Raw genomic sequence first — 22,244 nt, forward strand, 5'->3', positions numbered from 1 at the left:
GCGGCTGCCTCCTCCTCACTGGATGGTCCAGGTGGTACTATATAAGATAAAACAGAATGGAGGGGCGCCTCATGTGTGGTATCATCTATTAATTAACAACGAGTCACAGAACTATTGCCAAATGGGTACTCACAAATTTGGAGAGCACACTTATGTGCTGGTAGGGGCGGGCTGCAGAATTAGAAAGGTGTAACAGCTCACCCACTTGAAGGCGCTCTTGGCGTAAGATGGTGGTGCTATAAGGGAGACAAGAAATACGGGCACCACATGTGCAGACTATTAATGGTACAACCACAACAGATTCCTTAATGTGGAGGGTACTCACATATTCCCAGAGCACACCAATGTGCTTGTAGAAGCAGGCTGCAGATTGGTAGAGGTGTGGCAGCTCACCCAAACTCTAGGTATCTTGATATTTGTATGATAATGTGTTCCCTCAGGTGCTGGGCTGGTCTCTCATAGGTGAACAATGGCAGATGGTGGGTAGAAATGAATCCACTCAAAGGATAAAAGATATATCCAAATTTATTTAAAAAAGCATAAAAGTTTAAAAACAACAGCACAATGATTGCTGATGAGAGTGGATAACAGGGTGTCCAATAATCACCCAATCATGCAACGCGTTTCACGGTTCACAGACCGTTTCATCAGGCATAAAAAATCATAATAAATCATGCTACCCTTCACTGCCTTATATACCTCACTAATGAACAGAACAAAACACCTCTTTTTGCTGGAGAATGATTGATGTGGTACACCTGTGTGGGTTAGTCCAAATCACTGGCCTAGAGGTGAAAAATCCCTCTTGACTCTGTAAACACTCACCTATGTTTGCATTTATTAATCTATTCTCTGCAGTACAATTATCTGGTGGAATAAACTTCATAACTAATCATTGTTATTAAAAAGCTCCAAACTGGTGAACATGTAAATAGGTTCCCTTACTGGGATAGATGATCCCTCCCACCCCTTTTATTTTACACATTTGAGGTGGTATAACCCTTCCAAAGATATTTTGGCAGTCTGTATTTGACAACACTATGATTGATGTGGTACACCTGTGTGGGTTAGTCCAAATCACTGGCCTAGAGGTGAAAAATCCCTCTTGACTCTGTAAACACTCACCTATGTTTGCATTTATTAATCTATTCTCTGCAGTACAATTATCTGGTGGAATAAACTTCATAACTAATCATTGTTATTAAAAAGCTCCAAACTGGTGAACATGTAAATAGGTTCCCTTACTTGGATAGATGATCCCTCCCACCCCTTTTATTTTACACATCTGAGGTGGTATAACCCTTCCAAAGATATTTTGGGAGTCTGTATTTGACAACACTATGATTGATGTGGTACACCTGTGTGGGTTAGTCCAAATCACTGGCCTAGAGGTGAAAAATCCCTCTTGACTTTGTAAACACTCACCTATGTTTGCATTTATTAATCTATTCTCTGCAGTACAATTATCTGGTGGAATAAACTTCATAACTAATCATTGTTATTAAAAAGCTCCAAACTGGTGAACATGTAAATAGGTTCCCTTACTGGGATAGATGATCCCTCCCACCCCTTTTATTTTACACATTTGAGGTGGTATAACCCTTCCAAAGATATTTTGGGAGTCTGTATTTGACAACACTATGTGATGAAAAGTTATATCGAAATTCGTGTCAATTTAAATGTTTACTTCAATTTGTCTAGTTTAAACTACTAGTAGCAACTAAAACTGTATAATTCCTACTTTGTTATGAACACATACAGATCGTGTAGCGGTTCTATGTTGTTATTTACTAGCCTGAACACTCTTATTCTATTGGTCAAAGCTGCTATGTGGGCAGTGGCCGCGTGACGTGGAGGCCGACCGCCACTACCCACTTGTTACCCAGAACCAGTAATTGTTCATATTGTCATTTGACAGGGTGCCGTCTATGATAGACGCCCCCTGAGTCTCTAAGATTTGACAGTCTGCTTGGAAGCCATCTCAGCGGTCCACTGACCGAACAGAGTTCCGTTTACAAGTCCCAATCGCAACAGCCAAAAAGCCCTTCTTATAGAAGTATAGAGATCGTCAGCCTCGCAACTGTAGTTGCGGAAATATCTGATTTGTATGCAATGATAACCCAACCGAGGACCTGCTTACAGTTTTCCTCAAAAGTGGGTGTGTGTGTAGCCTGGCCAATCACTTTCTTAATCCGGATTGCAGTTTTCCTCAAAAGTGGGTGTGTGTAAACTAGCCAATCACTCTCTTAATGCAAATTAGTTTGTGATTGGCTGACATGTCAGTATGTGCATAGCGATTGTTGCGATACTCGCAACAGTGTCACTCTAGTTCTTTATTGTAGAGTGTGTTATATTGTTTGTATGGATCGGGAGTAAGTGATTTTCCTTTTTTACTACGTGTGTGTTACAATATTATTGTCGTTTCTCAAACCGCTATATAATGAACTTTGTGTCTTGTGTTTCTATTCGCCGGCATTTATTTCATTCTCTGGCTAATTGCCTACCAAAATCTTTATATAATACTAATATAATAATTGTATTATATAAAGATTTTGGTAGGCAATTAGCCAGAGAATGAAATAAATGCCGGCGAATAGAAACACAAGACACAAAGTTCATTATATAGCGGTTTGAGAAACGACAATAATATTGTAACACACACGTAGTAAAAAAGGAAAATCACTTACTCCCGATCCATACAAACAATATAACACACTCTACAATAAAGAACTAGAGTGACACTGTTGCGAGTATCGCAACAATCGCTATGCACATACTGACATGTCAGCCAATCACAAACTAATTTGCACTAAGAGAGTGATTGGCTAGTTTACACACACCCACTTTTGAGGAAAACTGCAATCTGGATTAAGAAAGTGATTGGCCAGGCTACACACACACCCACTTTTGAGGAAAACTGTAAGCAGGTCCTTGGTTGGGTTATCATTGCATACAAATCAGATATTTCCGCAACTACAGTTGCGAGGCTGACGATCTCTATACTTCTATAAGAAGGGCTTTTTGGCTGTTGCGATTGGGACTTGTAAACGGAACTCTGTTCGGTCAGTGGACCGCTGAGATGGCTTCAAAGCAGACTGTCAAATCTTAGAGACTCAGGGGGCGTCTATCATAGACGGCACCCTGTCAAATGACAATATGAACAATTACTGGTTCTGGGTAACAAGTGGGTGGTGGCGGTCGGCCTCCACGTCACGCGGCCACTGCCCACATAGCAGCTTTGACCAATAGAATAAGAGTGTTCAGGCTAGTAAATAACAACATAGAACCGCTACACGATCTGTATGTGTTCATAACAAAGTAGTAATTATACAGTTTTAGTTGCTACTAGTAGTTTAAACTAGACAAATTGAAGTAAACATTTAAATTGACACGAATTTCGATATAACTTTTCATCACATTGTGTTGTCAAATACAGACTCCCAAAATATCTTTGGAAGGGTTATACCACCTCAAATGTGTAAAATAAAAGGGGTGGGAGTGATCATCTATCCCACTAAGGGAACCTATTTACATGTTCACCAGTTTGGAGCTTTTTAATAACAATGATTAGTTATGAAGTTTATTCCACCAGATAGTTGTACTGCAGAGAATAGATTAATAAATGCAAACATAGGTGAGTGTTTACAAAGTCAAGAGGGATTTTTCACCTCTAGGCCAGTGATTTGGACTAACCCACACAGGTGTACCACATCAATCATAGTGTTGTCAAACACAGACTCCCAAAATATCTTTGGAAGGGTTATACCACCTCAAATGTGTAAAATAAAAGGGGTGGGAGGGATCATCAATCCCAGTAAGGGAACCTATTTACATGTTCACCAGTTTGGAGCTTTTTAATAACAATGATTAGTTATGAAGTTTATTCCACCAGATAATTGTACTGCAGAGAATAGATTAATAAATGCAAACATAGGTGAGTGTTTACAGAGTCAAGAGGGATTTTTCACCTCTAGGCCAGTGATTTTGACTAACCCACACAGGTGTACCACATCAATCATAGTGTTGTCAAACACAGACTCCCAAAATATCTTTGGAAGGGTTATACCACCTCAAATGTGTAAAATAAAAGGGGTGGGAGGGATCATCAATCCCAGTAAGGGAACCTATTTACATGTTCACCAGTTTGGAGCTTTTTTTTTTTTTTTTTTTTTTTTTTTATTGAGGATGCAAAAAGCAAATCACAAACTAGCAAAGAAATACAATATACTCATTAAGAGATTACAAAAAATTTCAAGTACATTACAATATCAAGTGTATACAGGTAATCTAAAAGGGAAAATAAGCATTAGTAAACTGCTCTAATATACAAAAGTGATTTACCCATTTAAATGTGAACCTTCTAGTGGACTTGGGAGGCCACTCTTGGACCTCATACATAAGCAGAATAAAACAGAGATGGTTATCATGGAATAAGGGAGACCACTTTTGGGCCTCAAAGCAAACCTCTTTTTTTTGTTTTAATAATTAACTTAAGTAGTGCACACTATAAATATTAAATTATAGAGTGTGAGATAGCATAAACAATGAGAATATATATAGTAGGTAAAATTTATGTTGGTATGCACATGAGAGACTCACAAGTGTATAGGAGGACTACTCGTATTAGGTATAGAGTTATATAGCATTGATTAACTCGAAGAAGATTGCTGTGAATCCTCTGCTATGAGGAATTTATGAGCCATGGGGATTGCGAGATATAGGCATGTCATATTTTAAATGCACAATACTAGGTGTAGAATTAGGTTTAAGGTCCATAGTATTATTGGTGCATTATGTGTTATGGGAATATAATTGTCAATGTGAGATATGTGCAACAAGCTGAAAAAGTGGGTGGACAGGGGGATCTGCCAAAAAAAAAAAATAGACTTGTTCAATTGACTTATATCAAGGTGGGTACTGCTGTAGCCTAGTAGGAAGCTTTTAATGTTTTCCAGGGAGGCTCCTATCTCTAATTCAAGGTATCCTATATAAATAGGGGATCTGAACGGGTAAATGTACTAGTAGTTAGGTAGTTAGGCCAGGGGGAGTACCCTAGTCAAAATTGTGCTGGGCTTCCAGGTTAAAAATATTTTCAAATGACCACTGGAGGAAGCAATTACTGGATAATAGCAATCAGGCTTATGGACAGGTAATGTGTATCATCAAAAACCTTATAAGATAGCTTAAGAGCCAAATATATTATAGCCAATAGCTATTGCAGGCTTTAAAAGTTTGGATATAAGAGAATAGGTATAAACACATTCCAACCTGTGCACATTAACTAGAGTTACAAAATAGGTTACATCTATAAAATTAAACTAGCATTAGACCTTAGACTAGAAAAAGTGAACACATTATACAGTAATATACGAGTAGTTAACTGTACCTCAGACAGCTTATAAAGTATCGTCTCTGGGGTATGCAGAGTAAATCGTCATGTATAGAAACACTGCAATGAGCAATTTCTAAAGCAGGTAGATTGAAAGAAGAACATTTGCAACAGTTGAATATAGGTTGAAACACAAGCCATGAGTACATAATAAATAACACATCAGACTCTATGCAAGCTAGCCTATTCCATAACAGATATTCAGATGGTGCTCTGTTGACACTAGTCCGTCAACCCGGATACTGTTTGTGCCTGTCGGCATCTAGAAAGTCAAGGCTAATAGCAGAAATACCTTATATGGCGGTAGTTCAAGCTGTATGATGCTATTAAAATCAGTGATACCACTATCCAGTGCATTACAGAGAATTGATAACCTTGCAGGGCGATCCGCTTGTAAAGGCAAATGCTCACGTTTCCCATATCTAGGACATGGGTCAATAGTTCTCTTTGCACAGCCGCTGTATGATTTAATTGTCGAGTGTGGGTGGGTAGGCTAAGGCACACAAATCTTAATAAACATAAAAAGTTCCTAATGGCACTTATCTTGCAAGGAATAACAGCGCAGCATGTTGGGGTATAGCGAGTGGGAAAGTTTGCAGTTTGCATTAGCGTATCCCCCTCAAGATTTTAACCGACACCAGTCATCTCGCTATCTCGGCTCAGTACAGTGGCAGAATATTGGATGTAGTGCAAATAGATCACCACGGTTTCAGCATAGTTCATAAAGCTGGTTAAGTTGTTATACTGCTGATCCGGTGACTGTGGGCTGAGTAGTAGTGCAGTCCTCCATGTGGGTAACATCAGGATTCCCATAACGCTAGCGTCTTGTATGGGAAGTCCATCTAAGGTCGCTCTGAACTTTGATTTTACCAACTCTTGACCCGGCCAGCTGGTTTTGGTGAGACCGGCATATGCCTCCAATAGTTTGAGAGCAGATTTATCATGTGGTTTAGCCCCAGCATTCAAATCATATGAAGGCATCGGGGAGCCACTGTGTTTGAAACAATTAGACACTGCCAATGTGAATCCCGCTTTCCATCTCCCTGCATCGGCTTCTGCTATATTGGCGTCTTCTACTTGCGTACCTTGCCCAGCTGCACTTGTTTCGCGGGTCACCAGTGCCGTCTCAGATCTGCTGTCCATTCCAGAAAAAGGAAGCTGGCTAGGCTGTAAGACTCGGTAACTCGGCGGCTCCATCTGACCGATCCGTGAGTCCTCCAGCGTGGCCTGGTCACTGCAATGCTGTACATATGCCGGGTTTTCTTTGGTAGGTGGGTTGAGTGGAAAAGGTTCAATTTCTACCGCCTGGCTCCCCAGGCAGTTTGCAGGAGGGTGTTTAGAAATCTTCAGGCTCCCCCATTCTTGTTTAATGAGGGTTGATAACTGGTGGAAGTGGTCGTTCAAAATATCTTCCAAGTCGCTTAGTAGTAGCTGAGTAGTGCACGCCATCTTAGCATAGGGTCACTCTCTACCAGCGAGAGGAGTTCTTCACTGGACCTTTTTCCCAGCTACGTTAGGATCTCGATCTATTATAGTATAGAAAATCTTCAGTAGTAGTAAGTAATACTACTCGTAACCCCAGTCTCCTAGGGGGGGGAATGTGCGGCAGCCCCGGCTCCACAAACTGCCAGTCGCTGTGTGAGTATGGCAGCTGCGTGGCCTAACTGCAGAAAGTAGGCAAAGAGGTCAAATCCGAGAGTTTCCCCTAGAATTATCAAATTCTTAAACCCTGCAGTAGCTTGCTGATTTCTGATACTGAAGCAGTCAATGTTTCGCAGGAAAACAATAAAATATTATACAAAACACTAGTTTGGAGCTTTTTAATAACAATGATTGGTTATGAAGTTTATTCCACCAGATAATTGTACTGCAGAGAATAGATTAATAAATGCAAACATAGGTGAGTGTTTACAGAGTCAAGAGGGATTTTTCACCTCTAGGCCAGTGATTTGGACTAACCCACACAGGTGTACCACATCAATCATTCTCCAGCAAAAAGAGGTGTTTTGTTCTGTTCATTAGTGAGGTATATAAGGCAGTGAAGGGTAGCATGATTTATTATGATTTTTTATGCCTGATGAAACGGTCTGTGAACCGTGAAACGCGTTGCATGATTGGGTGATTATTGGACACCCTGTTATCCACTCTCATCAGCAATCATTGTGCTGTTGTTTTTAAACTTTTATGCTTTTTTAAATAAATTTGGATATATCTTTTATCCTTTGAGTGGATTCATTTCTACCCACCATCTGCCATTGTTCACCTATGAGAGACCAGCCCAGCACCTGAGGGAACACATTATCATACAAATATCAAGATACCTAGAGTTTGGGTGAGCTGCCACACCTCTACCAATCTGCAGCCTGCTTCTACAAGCACATTGGTGTGCTCTGGGAATATGTGAGTACCCTCCACATTAAGGAATCTGTTGCGGTTGTACCATTAATAGTCTGCACATGTGGTGCCCGTATTTCTTGTCTCCCTTATAGCACCACCATCTTACGCCAAGAGCGCCTTCAAGTGGGTGAGCTGTTACACCTTTCTAATTCTGCAGCCCGCCCCTACCAGCACATAAGTGTGCTCTCCAAATTTGTGAGTACCCATTTGGCAATAGTTCTGTGACTCGTTGTTAATTAATAGATGATACCACACATGAGGCGCCCCTCCATTCTGTTTTATCTTATATAAAACAGACATAATAACAAGTTACAGAACATGACACACATATTACATACCCAGTATACATGTAGGTTATAGTAGCCATTTAAATTAAACTGATTATGATCACCGTATGTACCGGTTACTGATATTGTGTCTCATTAAATAAAATCAGTTTCCCCTCAGTAATTCCTCTGGTATATAACATGTGCAATGCTAAGCATCTATTATTATAAGAAAAGGTTTATCCACATGATGTGCGCATTAAATATATGTCCCAGATGTCAATCATTTGAGACTGATGTTCTTGTTTATATAATTCTCTAACACTCTATTCATATAAAGACGTAAATGTAATTATTTCCTCCCCTATGTAAAACAAACATACAACTTCTAACACTGGCATATTAATAAACAACACTGGGGGTGCTTTGGTGGTGAATGGTTGTGTAAACTGGATGAGGACAGATTTGTATATTCCAGTGTGGTGTTTGGATTCTATCACATTTATATGAGAGAAATTGAGGTGCATCGGAGCACTTAAAATCTGGGGCTTTTTTAACTGGGATTTAGAAAGTATTATTTACAATACGATCCTTTTTGATGCTTCTATTTAGAGAGCTTTTCCTCTTTAAGATAATTGTAAAAAGGTTGTACACTGTGTATATAAAGTTTATGTGTGTGTAAATATTTGGTGTTTTGTGATATCTGATTTCAATAAAAACCTTTTTTCCACTTTCTAAACATGTGAAAGCTTTCTTCCCTTGTGACTCCTTTCATGAGTTTTAAGATCACTCTTTTGTGTAAAACGTTTCCCACACTCTGTACATGTGAAAGGCTTTTCTCCTGTGTGAATCCTTTCATGCCTTTTCAGTTCAATCTTTTGTGTAAAACATTTTCCACACTCTGTACATGTGAAAGTCTTTTCTCCTGTGTGAATCCTTTCATGAGTTTTCAGATGACTCTCTTCTGTAAAACTTTTTCCACACTCTGTACATGTGAAAGGCTTTTCTCCTGTGTGAATCCTTTCATGCCTTTTCAGTTCAATCTTTTGTGTAAAACATTTTCCACACTCTGTACATGTGAAAGGCTTTTCTCCTGTGTGAATCCTTTCATGTCTTTTCAGTCCACTCTTTTCTGTAAAACTTTTTCCACACTCTGTACATGTGAAAGGCTTTTCTCCGGTGTGAATCTTTTTATGAGTTTTCAGATGACCCATTCGTGTAAAACTTTTTCCACACTCTGTACATGTGAAAGGCTTTTCTCCTGTGTGAATCCATTCATGAGTTTTCAGATCAATCTTTTGTGTAAAACTTTTTCCACACTCTGTACATGTGAAAGGCTTTTCTCCTGTGTGAATCCTTTCATGAGTTTTCAAATTACTAATTTGTGTAAAACTTTTTCCACACTCTGTACATGTGAATAGCTTTTCTCCTGTGTGAATCCTTTCATGAGTTTTCAGATTATTCATATGTGTAAAACTTTTTCCACACTCTGTACATGTGAATAGCTTTTCTCCTGTGTGAATCCTTTCATGAGTTTTCAGATTATTCATATGTGTAAAACTTTTTCCACACTCTGTACATGTTAAAGGCTTTTCTACTGTGTGACTCCTTTCATGATATTTCAGATGACTTTTCTCTGTAAAACATTTCCCACACTCTGAACATGTAAAAGGCTTTTCCCCTGTGTGAATCCTTTCATGACTTTTCAGATAATCCATTCGTGTAAAACTTTTCCCACACTCTGTACATGTGAACGGCTTTTCCCCTGTGTGAATCTTTTCATGACTTTTCAGATTATTCATTCGTGTAAAACATTTGCCGCACACAGGACATGTGTGTGGTTTCTCACCTGTGTGAATTTTGTAGTGTTCTAGTGGATGAGACTTCCATCTAAAGCTTTTCTCACATTCTGTAGATTTGAAATGTTTCTCCTTTGTATGAATTGTTTGGCTAGAATGCAGACTTTTCCCTTCTTTAATATGTTTTGAAAACTCAGTACATATGTGTGGTTTATCCTCTGGGATAATAATTTCACTAGAAAAGTCATAAATGTTGTCCTCTTGTTTGAGGACTAAATTACTCTCTGTACATAATAATTGCTGCCCAGTTCCTGCCAATTCACCATCTTCTTTAAATATCTGCTGTGATTTCCCCAATGTTTGTGAATAGTCATTGGTGTCTAAGACTATTGGAGTTTGCGGTATCATTCTGATACTTCCTGTAGTGAAGGATAAATATGAACTATTGACGTATTTGTCTACATAAAAAGAAATGGAATAAAGAAAAATAAGTATGTTTATTTATTATAATATAATCCATCTCAATTAAAAAACATTTTATTATACTCAAAAATGTCTTCTGTTTTGTATTTTTAAATTTACTTGTATATCAAAAATTAAAAAAGCATGACAAAGAATGTAAACATTAATTCATCATAGCAACCTAAATTACTGATTACTGATGAAAACAAGCTATAGGGCCGCATTAAACAAGGTGCGTGTGGATAATGTTCTCAGCCAGGGAACAAGTACATCTGTATTCTGGTCAAGAGAGTTGGCATCCAGCTTCCTCATTTAACATTGCACAAGCAACTGCAGATACAGCGCTGCCTGGCTTAAGATCAACCAGTGGGGTGAGAACATGATGTCTTAATCATAACAGACTAATAATCAGTGTGAAATGTTTTGAGAGGGTAAGAAGCAGTGATCTTATGATATTTCTTAGCTTTCGGCTGTGGTTGTTCTAATTATATAAACAGCCAAAAACTTTATTAGTTTAATACTCACTGTAAAATGAAGCACACAAATTAGTGGTGGTTCTGGGGTGGGGGAACACTGGAGGAGTTGTGGGTGTTCCACACATGGGAAAAAGGTTGGCATAAGTGTAGTTATGGGTGTTCCATGAGCGAGGTCAGGGCAGGAGAAGATAGAGTGGCAGGTGTTCTGAGTAATGAACCAGGTCTGGGGGTGAGGTTAGGCAGTTGTTAGACATCATCGGGGGAGTAGTATTTTTTACCCTCCTTCTTAGCCCAATGGGGGTTGCTCCTTTTTTATAACGATCACTGACACAAATGTTCTTAAAGGGACACTGTACCCAAAAAAAATTTGTGATTCAGATTGAGCATGAAATTTTAAGCAACTTTCTAATTTACTCCTATTATCAAATTTTCTTCATTCTCTTGGTATCTTTATTTGAAATGCAAGAATGTAAGTTTAGATGCCGGACCATTTTTGGTGAACAAGCTGGGTTGTCCTTGCTGATTGGTGGATAAATTCATCCACCAATGAAAAAGTGTGCTGTCCAGAGTACTGAAACAAAAAAATAGCTTAGATGCCTTCTTTTTCTAATAAAGGTAGAAAGAGAACGAAGAAAAATTGATAATAGGACTAAATTAGAAAGTTGCTTAAAATTGCATGCTCTTTCTGAATTACAAAAGAAAAAATTTGGGTACAGTGTCCCTTTAAAGATGCAGATATAAATATTATAGTTTATATTTGTTTATTGATTGATCTATTCTATTTCCCAGTAATAAAGTCAGTATAATATCTATTTTACTCACCTAACACATATGAGTTCATGCTGATAACAGGCTCCAATGTCTGTGCTCAGGAAGAAGGTTCCCTTATTCACTCCAGTTACATCAATACCTGATATCTCTCAGTGCTCTGGCCGTGTCTGTAAAAAGTATAGTAAATGGTTTAGACAGATAATAATAAATAATGGTTCTGATTAACTGTACGTATGGTATAATTAAAGGCACACATAACAATTCATGTGATACAGATCAGCTGTTTAGGTTATTACATATGTGCTATTGATTCAGCACAAGCATTTAGTACAGTTAGCTCTGTGGGTTTTATAATTACATTGCATGTGATACAGATCAGCTGTTTAGGTTATTACATATGTGCTATTGATTCAGCACAAGTATTTAGTACAGTTAGCTCTGTGAGTGTTATAATTACATTGCATGTGATACAGATCAGCTGATTAGGTTATTACATATGTGCTATTGATTCAGCACAAGCATTTAGTACAGTTAGCTCTGTGAGAGTTATAATTGCCCCTTAAATATGAATCTCCCCAGATCTATACAACATAATGGTAGAAAATCTATTTAAGTGGGGCCATATCACAACTTTACAAATATATTATAATCTTTGTTTTCTATCATTTATATGAAACAATATTTTCTCCTGAAATAAATATTAAATATCAGTTGTTTAAATATATATATTGAATACTGCAGTATTGGTATTGTACTTCCTACTAATTCTCACTGTCAGACATTTTGTCATGTGCTCCACCCCAGTCCTTTAACTTCTCTTGGTCAATACTGAGTTGTCTTACATCACACTGCAAGGGGGTGTGGGAGATATAGGCACTAAATATTCATTTCAATTGTTATTTTGGATATAGAAAAGAAAAGGAAGAATTTGTGTTTACATAGACCAGTACTGAAACAGTAACAGTAGAGGTAATGGAATATGAGAGTATATCGTCGATCTGAAAAGGGAGGTAGGAGATGAATCTCTATGACCGATAACAGAGAACCTTTGAAAAGATTTCCCGTGAGGAGAAACATAAAATCAATAGGCGATACTCCCTTCACATCCCTCTGACATTCACTGTACTCTGAGAGGAATCAGGCTTCAAAATGCTGAGAAGCGCATATCACAGAAGAAAATCAAGCACAAACTTACTTCACCAGCTCCATAGGGTGGCAAAGTTTGTAAAACTGAATTGTGGGTGTGGTGAGGGGTATAGTTATAGGCATTTTGAGGTTTGGGGAACTTTGCCCCTCCTGGTAGGATTGTATATCCCATACGTCACTAGCTCATGGACTCTTGCCAATTACATGAAAGAAATAAACAAATTATCAAAAACAACAATTAATCCTATTCTAATACCCATTTAAAAAAAAAAAACACCACAAAATAAAAAGCCTAATCTATAATAAACTACCAATTTAACAACTCTTTTACCTGAAAAAAATACAAAGGGCTCCATGTACTAAGCCGTCAATTCATTCGTCATTTTAGACGCGGCTAAACTCGCAGTTACTCGCCGTGGGCGAAATGGTGTCCGCTGTTGCTATGTACTAATAATCCCACAATAAATAGACACGTCTAGCCCGCCGCGAGCAGTGGCGGAATATTGATAAATTTGACTAAGCGACTAAGCTGATGTACTTAACTTTCAGTTGAATTGTCTGGCCAATTTTTAACACGTGACATGTAAGATGTCATGAACGTCATAGTAGTCGCAGGAATAGAATTTTGCTCCTATAAATGTACAACTTTTCTAAACAACTTTATTATTGTTCCAAAATTTTTGGAGAGTAATTACAGAGCGCTCGTTTTTGTGATCTTTATTTACAAATTCGATATGGCTTCATCTGGATCTGAAACCGCTTCAAAATCCAAGAATCCTCACTTTTCTCATCAGCAAAACGTCGTTTTGATTGACATGATTATTGACTCTTATGATTATTTGTTTGGATGTCGTGTCAAACAGAAAATTTTTTCTAGGAGGAAGCAGATCTGGCAAAGGATCAGCGACGCTGTTAGTGCCCAGGGTCCAGGAAAAAAGGATGTCGATCAGCTGAAGAAGCGTTACAACGACATTAAACGTTTCGCCAAAGCTAAATTGGCCAGAGAAAAAAATTCGGCACGTGCTACCGGAGGTGGACCAGCATATGTGGCAGACCTCAATGATTATGAGCAGAAGCTTGTTCAGCGTCTGGGACCAGAGATCATCACTGGCATAACGGATGATTGTGACAGTGATTTAAGAGGTAAATGTACAACATAATTGACGCAAATGTTTTTTTTTTAATTATGATAGGTCATTGTCTCCAATATATATTTCTTTAAAATAACATTATCTGACTTCTTACGCTTCAGTATCTGAATCTATATAGGCCATTTAGGCCCCAAATACTGTAATCATTTATGTCGCATATATGTATAAGGGATTGTACAAGCCATTTAGGCCCCAAATACTGTAATCATTTATGTCGCATATATGTATAAGGGATTGTACAAGCCATTTAGGCCCCAAATACTGTAATCATTTATGTCACATATATGTATAAGGGATTGTACAATAATAGGGTTGTTATACTGCCTTTTTTTTAAAGGTCTAACGGAACTAAAGATTTGTTGATTATTAATATAGTGATCCCTAAAGATAACACCCATGTGTTTATTTTCAAACCAGTATTGCATAGAAACCTTAAAGTGAATGTAAATTTTGATGCTAAAGTGCCCGGTTTTTAAAACTTCGATTAAAAACAGGGGCACTTTAATTCATAAAAATTTTCATTTCACTCCTGTTGTGAAAAAAAAACTTACATTTTAATCTTCACAGCAGCTCCAGCTTCCTCCACCTGTTTCAAAGCCTCTTCCTGGGTCTAAAATGAGGCATCGGCTTCCTCCAATCACAGCAGTGAATCAGACACTGAATCCCCCGGGGGGGAAGCTGTGATTGGAGAATGACCTATCAATCATTTCTGACATCAGAAATGGCTTGTGAGACCGGAGAAAGCTGGAGCTGCTGTGAAGTTTAAAAGGTAAGTTTTTTGTCACAACAGGAGTGAAATGTAAATTTTTATGAATTAAAGTGCCCCTGTTTTTAATCAAAGTTTTAAAAACCGGGCACTTTAGCATCAAAATTTACATTCACTTTAAAGCGATAATGACAATAGAAATAATGTAATTTGAAACTATTAAAATAATATTGTATGTCTGACATTAATTATGAGACTAACCCCAGATCACATGCCTTCTTAAATTTCTGATCTATTGACTTCCATGTTGCGTTATTTGACTATAGAATATTATTTTTAACATCTTTCAAAATTGTTCTCCGCTTTATAAACATATACTTTTTTCAGATATAGCTATGCACATAGTTGACGCAGTCACATGAACCATCTATGTGCATCAACCAATGATCATTTACTGTGCCTGTATAGATTTGCTTTTCATCAAAGTATAAAAATCCAATGAAGGCAAAAACATAATACAATTAAATATTTTTGAAAAAGCATTTTCTTATGCAATTTGTAAAGGAAATTTTATTTGTTCATGTCCCTTTAAAGGGCCACTAAACTCAAATTCTTTTTTTAATGATTCAGATAGAGAATAGAAATTTAAACAACATTACAAATTACTTCCATTATTTCTTTGGCTTCATTTTCTAGATATTCTTAGTTGAAGAAAAATAAATACACATGTTGAGCCAATCACACGAGGCTTCTTTGTGCAGCAATCAAATGCTTTTCAACAAAGAATATCAAGAGAATAAAACAAATTAGATAATATAAGTAAATTATAAAGATGTTTATAACTGCATTCTCTTTCTAAATCATAAAATAAAAAAGGTGGTTGGCATGTCCCTTTAATGATTGAGCCTTCATTCACTGCTGTAATTATTATTATTAACACTTTTAGCTTTCAGTTTCAACTAGAAATAAAAATAAACCTAACATATTTTTTTTTTTTTTTAAAGCAACGCCAACAACAGAAGCAGAGCCTGTGAGGAGTAACGAAGTGCCCACTTGTTCTACTTCATCTTCTGCGGTTTACAGACCACCCAGTTCAGCTGTTTCCAGACCTTCGGCCAGTTTTACACATGGACAATTAATACGCTCCACATCTAATGTTACACACACAACTTCCTCGGCGGACACACTTCCTGATGTAAGGACCAGCACTCCAGAAACTGGTGTTGGTAGAGCAACTGGTAAGTACTTTACAAATGAATAATTTCAATGTTGTGTGTTTTATCTCTTTTATCTATCATTTTTTATTTTTATTTTTTTTAAATGTCAAATGTCATTATTGACATATTCTAGTTCGAGATCTTTTAGAGATGGAATGTAATTTGAAGGACAAATAGCAATGATCATAGATTTTCATGAAAGGGACACTGTACAAATTTTTTTAAATGAGGATTCGTGTAGAGCATGCATGCAATTGTAAGCAACTTTCTAATGGGTTTAAATGTTATCATTATTTTCTTTTTGAGAATTGATCATAGTATTACATAAGAAAGTTGATTGAAATTCCATGATATATATCTTATTCTCAAAAATATTATTTTTGCTTCAGTGTCCAGTAAATTGCAAAGTACATTTCCATTAATAATTTTCCAAATAGAAATTTCACTGAATGTAATAGCGTTTGAATATATGGTTACATTGACTAAAAAACCTTTTTATTTTATTTATTTATTTAATTTTATTTTATTTATTTTTTTATAGGTGATTTGGGACGTCTTTTCCAGCGATTGACTGGACATTCATCTCCATTATTTGATGTTATGTATCACATATGTATATATATATATAATATAACTTAAATTGGTGTATGACGGTTGTATCTGCTCTCTCCTTCTATTCTATTTCTGCAAGTGTTTTTAGAACATTTTATTTTTATTTACTAACAATTTGTTATGTCTTGATCTAGAAGAAGAAAACTCATCAAGGGAGATCACTATCAATCTCATGCCGATAGTGGAAAATCCCATTCAAGATGAACCACCAGGAGGGAATGATGGAAGTGAGACTCCAGATATTCTTGAAGATTTTGGAGATGCGCAACCAGATGAAATTCACACACCGGAAAACCTTGAGGAACCTGTTGAAACACAGGCACCACCAATTGCACTGCAAACAGGTGGTCTAAATATTGACAATACACCGGCAGAAGGACTATTGGCCGATGTTGGATTGAGGGAAATGTTGACACTTGCAAGGCAATACAGAGAGGACCACAGAGAAATGCAAAATATTATTAACACTAATATTGACCACTGGGCTGCTCTGTCAGAAAAAAATGTTGAAATAGAAATGCAAAGGAATGAGATTGAAATGCAGAAATTACAGCTGCAAAGAGAAATGTTCCAGTGGCAGAGGCAGATGGATGAAGAGAAAAACCAGCAAATTAACAGAGCTTTAACCATCAGTGAAAGGACATTACAATCTCTGTTGGCTATTGTCAGTGAAAGGGAGGGTACAACAGACCCAAAGAGGCCACGTCTGGAGTGAACATTTAATTTATTATTTATAACACTATATTAGTCACTGTTAATTTTTTTTCATCGATATATTGTTTAATAAGTTAGTTTTTGTGTTCTTTAAGTTTAAAATGTTATTATTTAATAAAGACAAATTTTTTTATGCCCAAAAAAAAGTTTATTTACATAAATTCAAAATCACTTTTGATTCTTCAACACAAAAGTTTTTCTCAGTTATTAATTGTCATTCTTCTGACAATCATCATGACAAAACAAAAAATGAAATCAAATAACATATTTACGGTATAAAAAATCTACTTGCTCCATTAACATTCCCAAAGTTGCCCTAATTTTAGAATTTTTTTGTTTAACATGATCTTCAAGACAACTCTGAGTACTTTTGTCTTCATTTTCAATAGTTGATGTTGAAGATAAATCTGTAGAAAAATAAATGCAAATCAATTTTTAATTCAATTTTCATATACATATTCAATGTATGATAGGGTTTTTCATCACAAATATTACCTCCTGATGTGCTGTTATCTAGGTTATCTACTATATTAGCTTCTACACTTATGTCCACTCCTTTAAAGCTTTCATCTGAGCCAACTCCTATTTGAAATATACAATATGTATTAGTTAAAACTTTCATTTTCTTAGATTTAAGATTACTGAGTATGAAACATACCTTTATCTACCATCATTGTTGGTAAAACTTCTATCCTTGGTTGAGTATCATCTGAACTCAAGGCTTCAAATATTGTCACACTATCAGGATTTTGAAATTCTTCCATTTCCATACTATTTTCCATGTCTTCCATGGTAATATCTATGAACGTAATTACAAAGATAAAGATAGAAAACTATTAAATAAAAAACCTAGGATATATTATTTAAAACAATAATAATAATCATTAAAAGGGACATTGAACCCAATTTCTAAGTTTCATGATTCAGATAGTGCATGCAATTTAAATAAACTTTCTATTTTACTTCATTCTTTTTGTATCTTTATTTGAAAAGCAAGAATGTAAGTTTAGATGCCAGCCCATTTTTGGTGAACCAACTGTGTTGTACTTGCTAATTGGACAGAACCAATCAAAAAGTGCTGTCCATGGTGCTCAACAAAAAATTGGCTGGCTCCTTAGCTTAGATGCCTTCTTTTTCAAATAAAGATAGAAAGATAATGAGGAAAAAAATGATAATAGAAGTAAATTAGCAACTTGATTAATATTGCATGCTAAAACTTTTTAAGCCAAAACCTAAAATATATGATTTGAAAGTTAAATAATAAGTCATTACCTGTCTGTGTCTTTTTATGAAAAATTTCATATGGATTTGGAGATAATTCAATATCCAATAGTGTTATTGGCAAAGGTGGAGAAAGAGCTTCACTTCTGGGTGTTTGCACCAACATTGACCTTAGGTAGCGTGGTGGGTGTTCACACTTCATTCTCCTACTTCTCATATCTATAAACATATATATAAAAAAATTTGGAATAAAAAAAAAATTTGAATTATTCCAAGTAATTTTTTGTTTTCAAAACATTCAGTTCTGCATGCTTACTTTTCTAACATGTTTCAATGGTATATAGTAATATATTTATATTTTATTCTACTAACTCAGTTCTGCATGTTTCAATGGTATATACTAATATAGTTATATTTTACTCTACTAACTCATTTTTGTATGCTGACTTTTCTAACCTTTTAAGTGTATATAGTAATATAGTTAAATTTTAATCTACTAACTCAGTTCTGCATGCTTACTTTTGTAACTTTTTGCAATTGTATATACTAATATAGTCAAAGTAACACTCAGAAAATAATATTGTCCTGGATTCGTCAATGATAACGCAGTTCAAAAATAAACCTTTTTTTTTATATTATAAAAAATTATTTCATATATAATTTTGAAACTTACATGTCCTTATCAATCTTCGAATCGATTTATAGTACTTCGGGTCTCTTCTCTTCAAATCACTATATTTTCTAAGACACTGTCGTCTTGTTCTTTTAATTTTTGAAATACGATGCATTCTTCTCAGCATCTCGTATATAATTTTGTCTCTGCATTCCTGTCTCACTCCCCTCACACCACCAATCCGTTTAGGGAAATATTTATCCATGGCATAAACTAATATCACCAATTCTCCAGCACCAAAAGGTTCAGGACGCGACATGTTTGACGATGACGTGATTAATCGTTATGTCAATCATTAGCGCATTGATATAGATATGTATACCCGAAAAATAGAAAAAAATATAATGTATATGTAGATTAATGTATTTTATGAAGGTTTGTAAATATCGATGTGTATAGTTATTACAAATTATATTTGGTTTCTATACATTTTCTTTGTTTCAGATGTGTTGATATGTATTAAAATTTACTTTGGTTTACAATTGTTATTTTGTTTCTAAACATTTTCTTTGTTTCAGATGTGTTTATATGTATTAAAATTTATTTTGGTTTACAATTTTTATTTTGTTTCTAAACATTTTATTTTTTTAAGATGTGTTTATATGTATTAAAATGTACTTTGGTTTACAATTGTTATTTTTTTCTAAACATTTTCTTTGTTTCATATGTGTTTATATGTATTAAAATTTATTTTGGTTTACAATTGTTATTTTTTTCTAAACATTTTCTTTGTTTCATATGTGTTTATATGTATTAAAATTTATTTTGGTTTACAATTGTTATTTTGTTTCTAAACATTTTCTTTTTTTTCATATGTGTTTATATGTATTAAAAGTTACTTTGGTTTACAATTGTTAATATATAATGTTTAAAGATTGTAATTTTGTAATAAAATAATTTATTTGCCATTATTTTCTATATGCCACTATTCTTTTAACAAATCTTGAATGGAAAAATATATTATTAAGGATAAGAAAATAAGTGTTAAGAGTAAGCCCTTAAGGTATTTATTTGAATATGGGAAAACCTAGTAGCTGTTATAAATTGAGGTTAGAATAAAACAAATCAAATTAGCAAGTCTTTTTTAACTCAAAAATCCTATCTGATAACATAAAGCACTGTTGAATATACTGTCGCTTGTTACAGCTACAATTCAATGACACAATACAATGAATTAGCATCAGCTATGGAGGGATTACATTACACTAATCACATTATGTAAAAGAGAGCAGCTGTAGACACTAGTGTGATGTCACAAAGACAATGTATTACCTATAATATATTGTCTGTAATAACTTTGATCATAAACTTTATTTATTTGAAACCTTTGATAATTGAAGAGCAACAACTGTTATGTATTTAACTGTTTATCATGAGTGATTTTTAATAACCTTATTTCTTAAAAAAAAAATGGAGACAAGTTAATAAAGAAAGTTTTTTATTGATCAACTGAAACTTTAATCTTCAAAATATTGTTCTGAAACCATGTCCCTTGTTGCATTTCCACGCCTATTAGCTTGTTCTACACATATTTCTTCTGGTAAATCATCAGCATCTATTGGGTCACAGACCATCTGGACATTCAAGGAATGGAAATGCTTTCTATTCCTATAGATCTCCTCACGAGCTTGAAGTGGTCTTACAGCAACATGGGTACAGTCTATGGCACCTAGGACATTTGGCATCCCAGCCATCCTATAGAAATTTGACTTGATAGATTGCCATTCTTCAGGGGTAGATGGCAAACAAACATATCGATGAAAAATAACCATCATAGCCCCTATTACTTTGGATAAGTGGCGTGAAAAAGCAGATTGACTCATTCCAATAATGACGCTAGAAACTGCCTGAAAGGAGCCTGTTGCAAAAAAATGCAATGCAGCTAATAGTTCCCGGAATAGCTTGTGAACGAGCAGTCATCGGCTCCAAATGATCTTCAATCTCTCGATACAGGTGTAATATCGTTTCACGATCAAGCCGGAATCTTTGTATGATCTCTCGGTCAGAAAGGCCGTGCAAACCAACCCGTGGAAGGAATACACGGGGGACACGAACTCTCCTTCTTCTAACGATACGATTAGCTACATTTCCAGTATTCTGTCTTCTAGCCCGGATTTGCATCAAACGGAGAATAAACAAAAACAGAATTTACTCCATAGCTGCTTAAATGAACAATGTAAGTACAATGCGGATATTACTGCCTTTTATATATGTCTAGACTGGCGTCTAGAGTGACTTTCCTATTGTTTTGTACCTTGCCCGCCACCTAAAAGGTGGCGAGGCAAAAATAACGAGGTGGGGGCGGAGATTGACGCGAGCGGACAAATAGATTTTTTAGTACATTCGTTTTTGGCGAGTTGGTGGTCAAATGTGTCTAATTACAGTAAAAAATGGAGAGGTAGCAAGGTTTGGCGGATAAGTACGCTCGCAATTTTAAAGATGCGAGTTTTAACATAATTGACCCTCTTTGCGCTATTGGAGAGGTTTGCTTCAATTAGCTATTATAAGCTTAATGTCTCCAAAAAGGAGGCTTATGCTATACATGTCCCAGAGGAAACATTGACTGAATTAAAAAGGAAATATACATTTTGTTGGTCTACCTCACATGTTAGACACCTCAGTGTTTTTCTGTCGCATAGTATCCCCACTATTCTTTTGCTAAACTTCTCCCCTCTGCTGGCCGAAATAGCAAAAGCCATGGAAGCATGGAATGTTCCCTCCTTGTCATGGATGGGGCGCATAGCCGCATTTAAGATGAGCCTCTTGCCCAAGCTGACATACCTTTTTAGATCCCTACCTATCCCGATATCCAAGTCCCTCATCCGAAAATTTCAACAGCAATTTAATAAATTTATTTGGCGACATAAAGTTCCCAGAATTGCCACTAGCAACTTACAACAGCCTATACCTACAGGAGGGGCAGCTGCTCCCAATATCCTCTATTATCACGAAGCTGCTCGTCTTTCACATGTGACACAGTGGGGCTCGCCGGCTTGTAGTCGATGGGCAGAACTGGAGCAGGCTTCCCTCCCATCGGGGGTTTTTCTTACAGACCTGATTTGGCTTCCTGCACACGCTAGGCCAAAAATGGCTTTAGTGAACCCTATAGTAAATACCAATTTAAAATTTTGGGATAAGATTCATAATCTCCCCACGATTGCGCCTCATCCGTCCCCATCTCATACGATAAGGGGCCTCCTTCTTGCACTACCAGACACCCATCCACTCCTTTGGGAGGAGCTGG

General features: G+C 36.2%; 1 protein-coding gene across 1 annotated transcript in view; it reads right to left on the reverse strand.

Moving 5' to 3' along the window:
• Positions 1–8,061: 8,061 nt before the first annotated feature.
• LOC128659760 (oocyte zinc finger protein XlCOF6-like) overlaps positions 8,062–22,244 on the reverse strand; it is a 308,094-nt gene continuing 293,911 nt past the window's right edge. Inside the window, exon 5 of the mRNA XM_053713339.1 lies at positions 8,062–9,753. Within this exon, the coding sequence (XP_053569314.1) occupies positions 8,787–9,753 (967 nt within the window). The 3' untranslated portion in view covers positions 8,062–8,786. The remainder of the gene's footprint in view (positions 9,754–22,244) is intronic.

The sequence above is a fragment of the Bombina bombina genome, chromosome 5, assembly GCF_027579735.1.
Source record: "Bombina bombina isolate aBomBom1 chromosome 5, aBomBom1.pri, whole genome shotgun sequence".
Taxonomy (NCBI): Eukaryota; Metazoa; Chordata; class Amphibia; order Anura; family Bombinatoridae; genus Bombina; species Bombina bombina.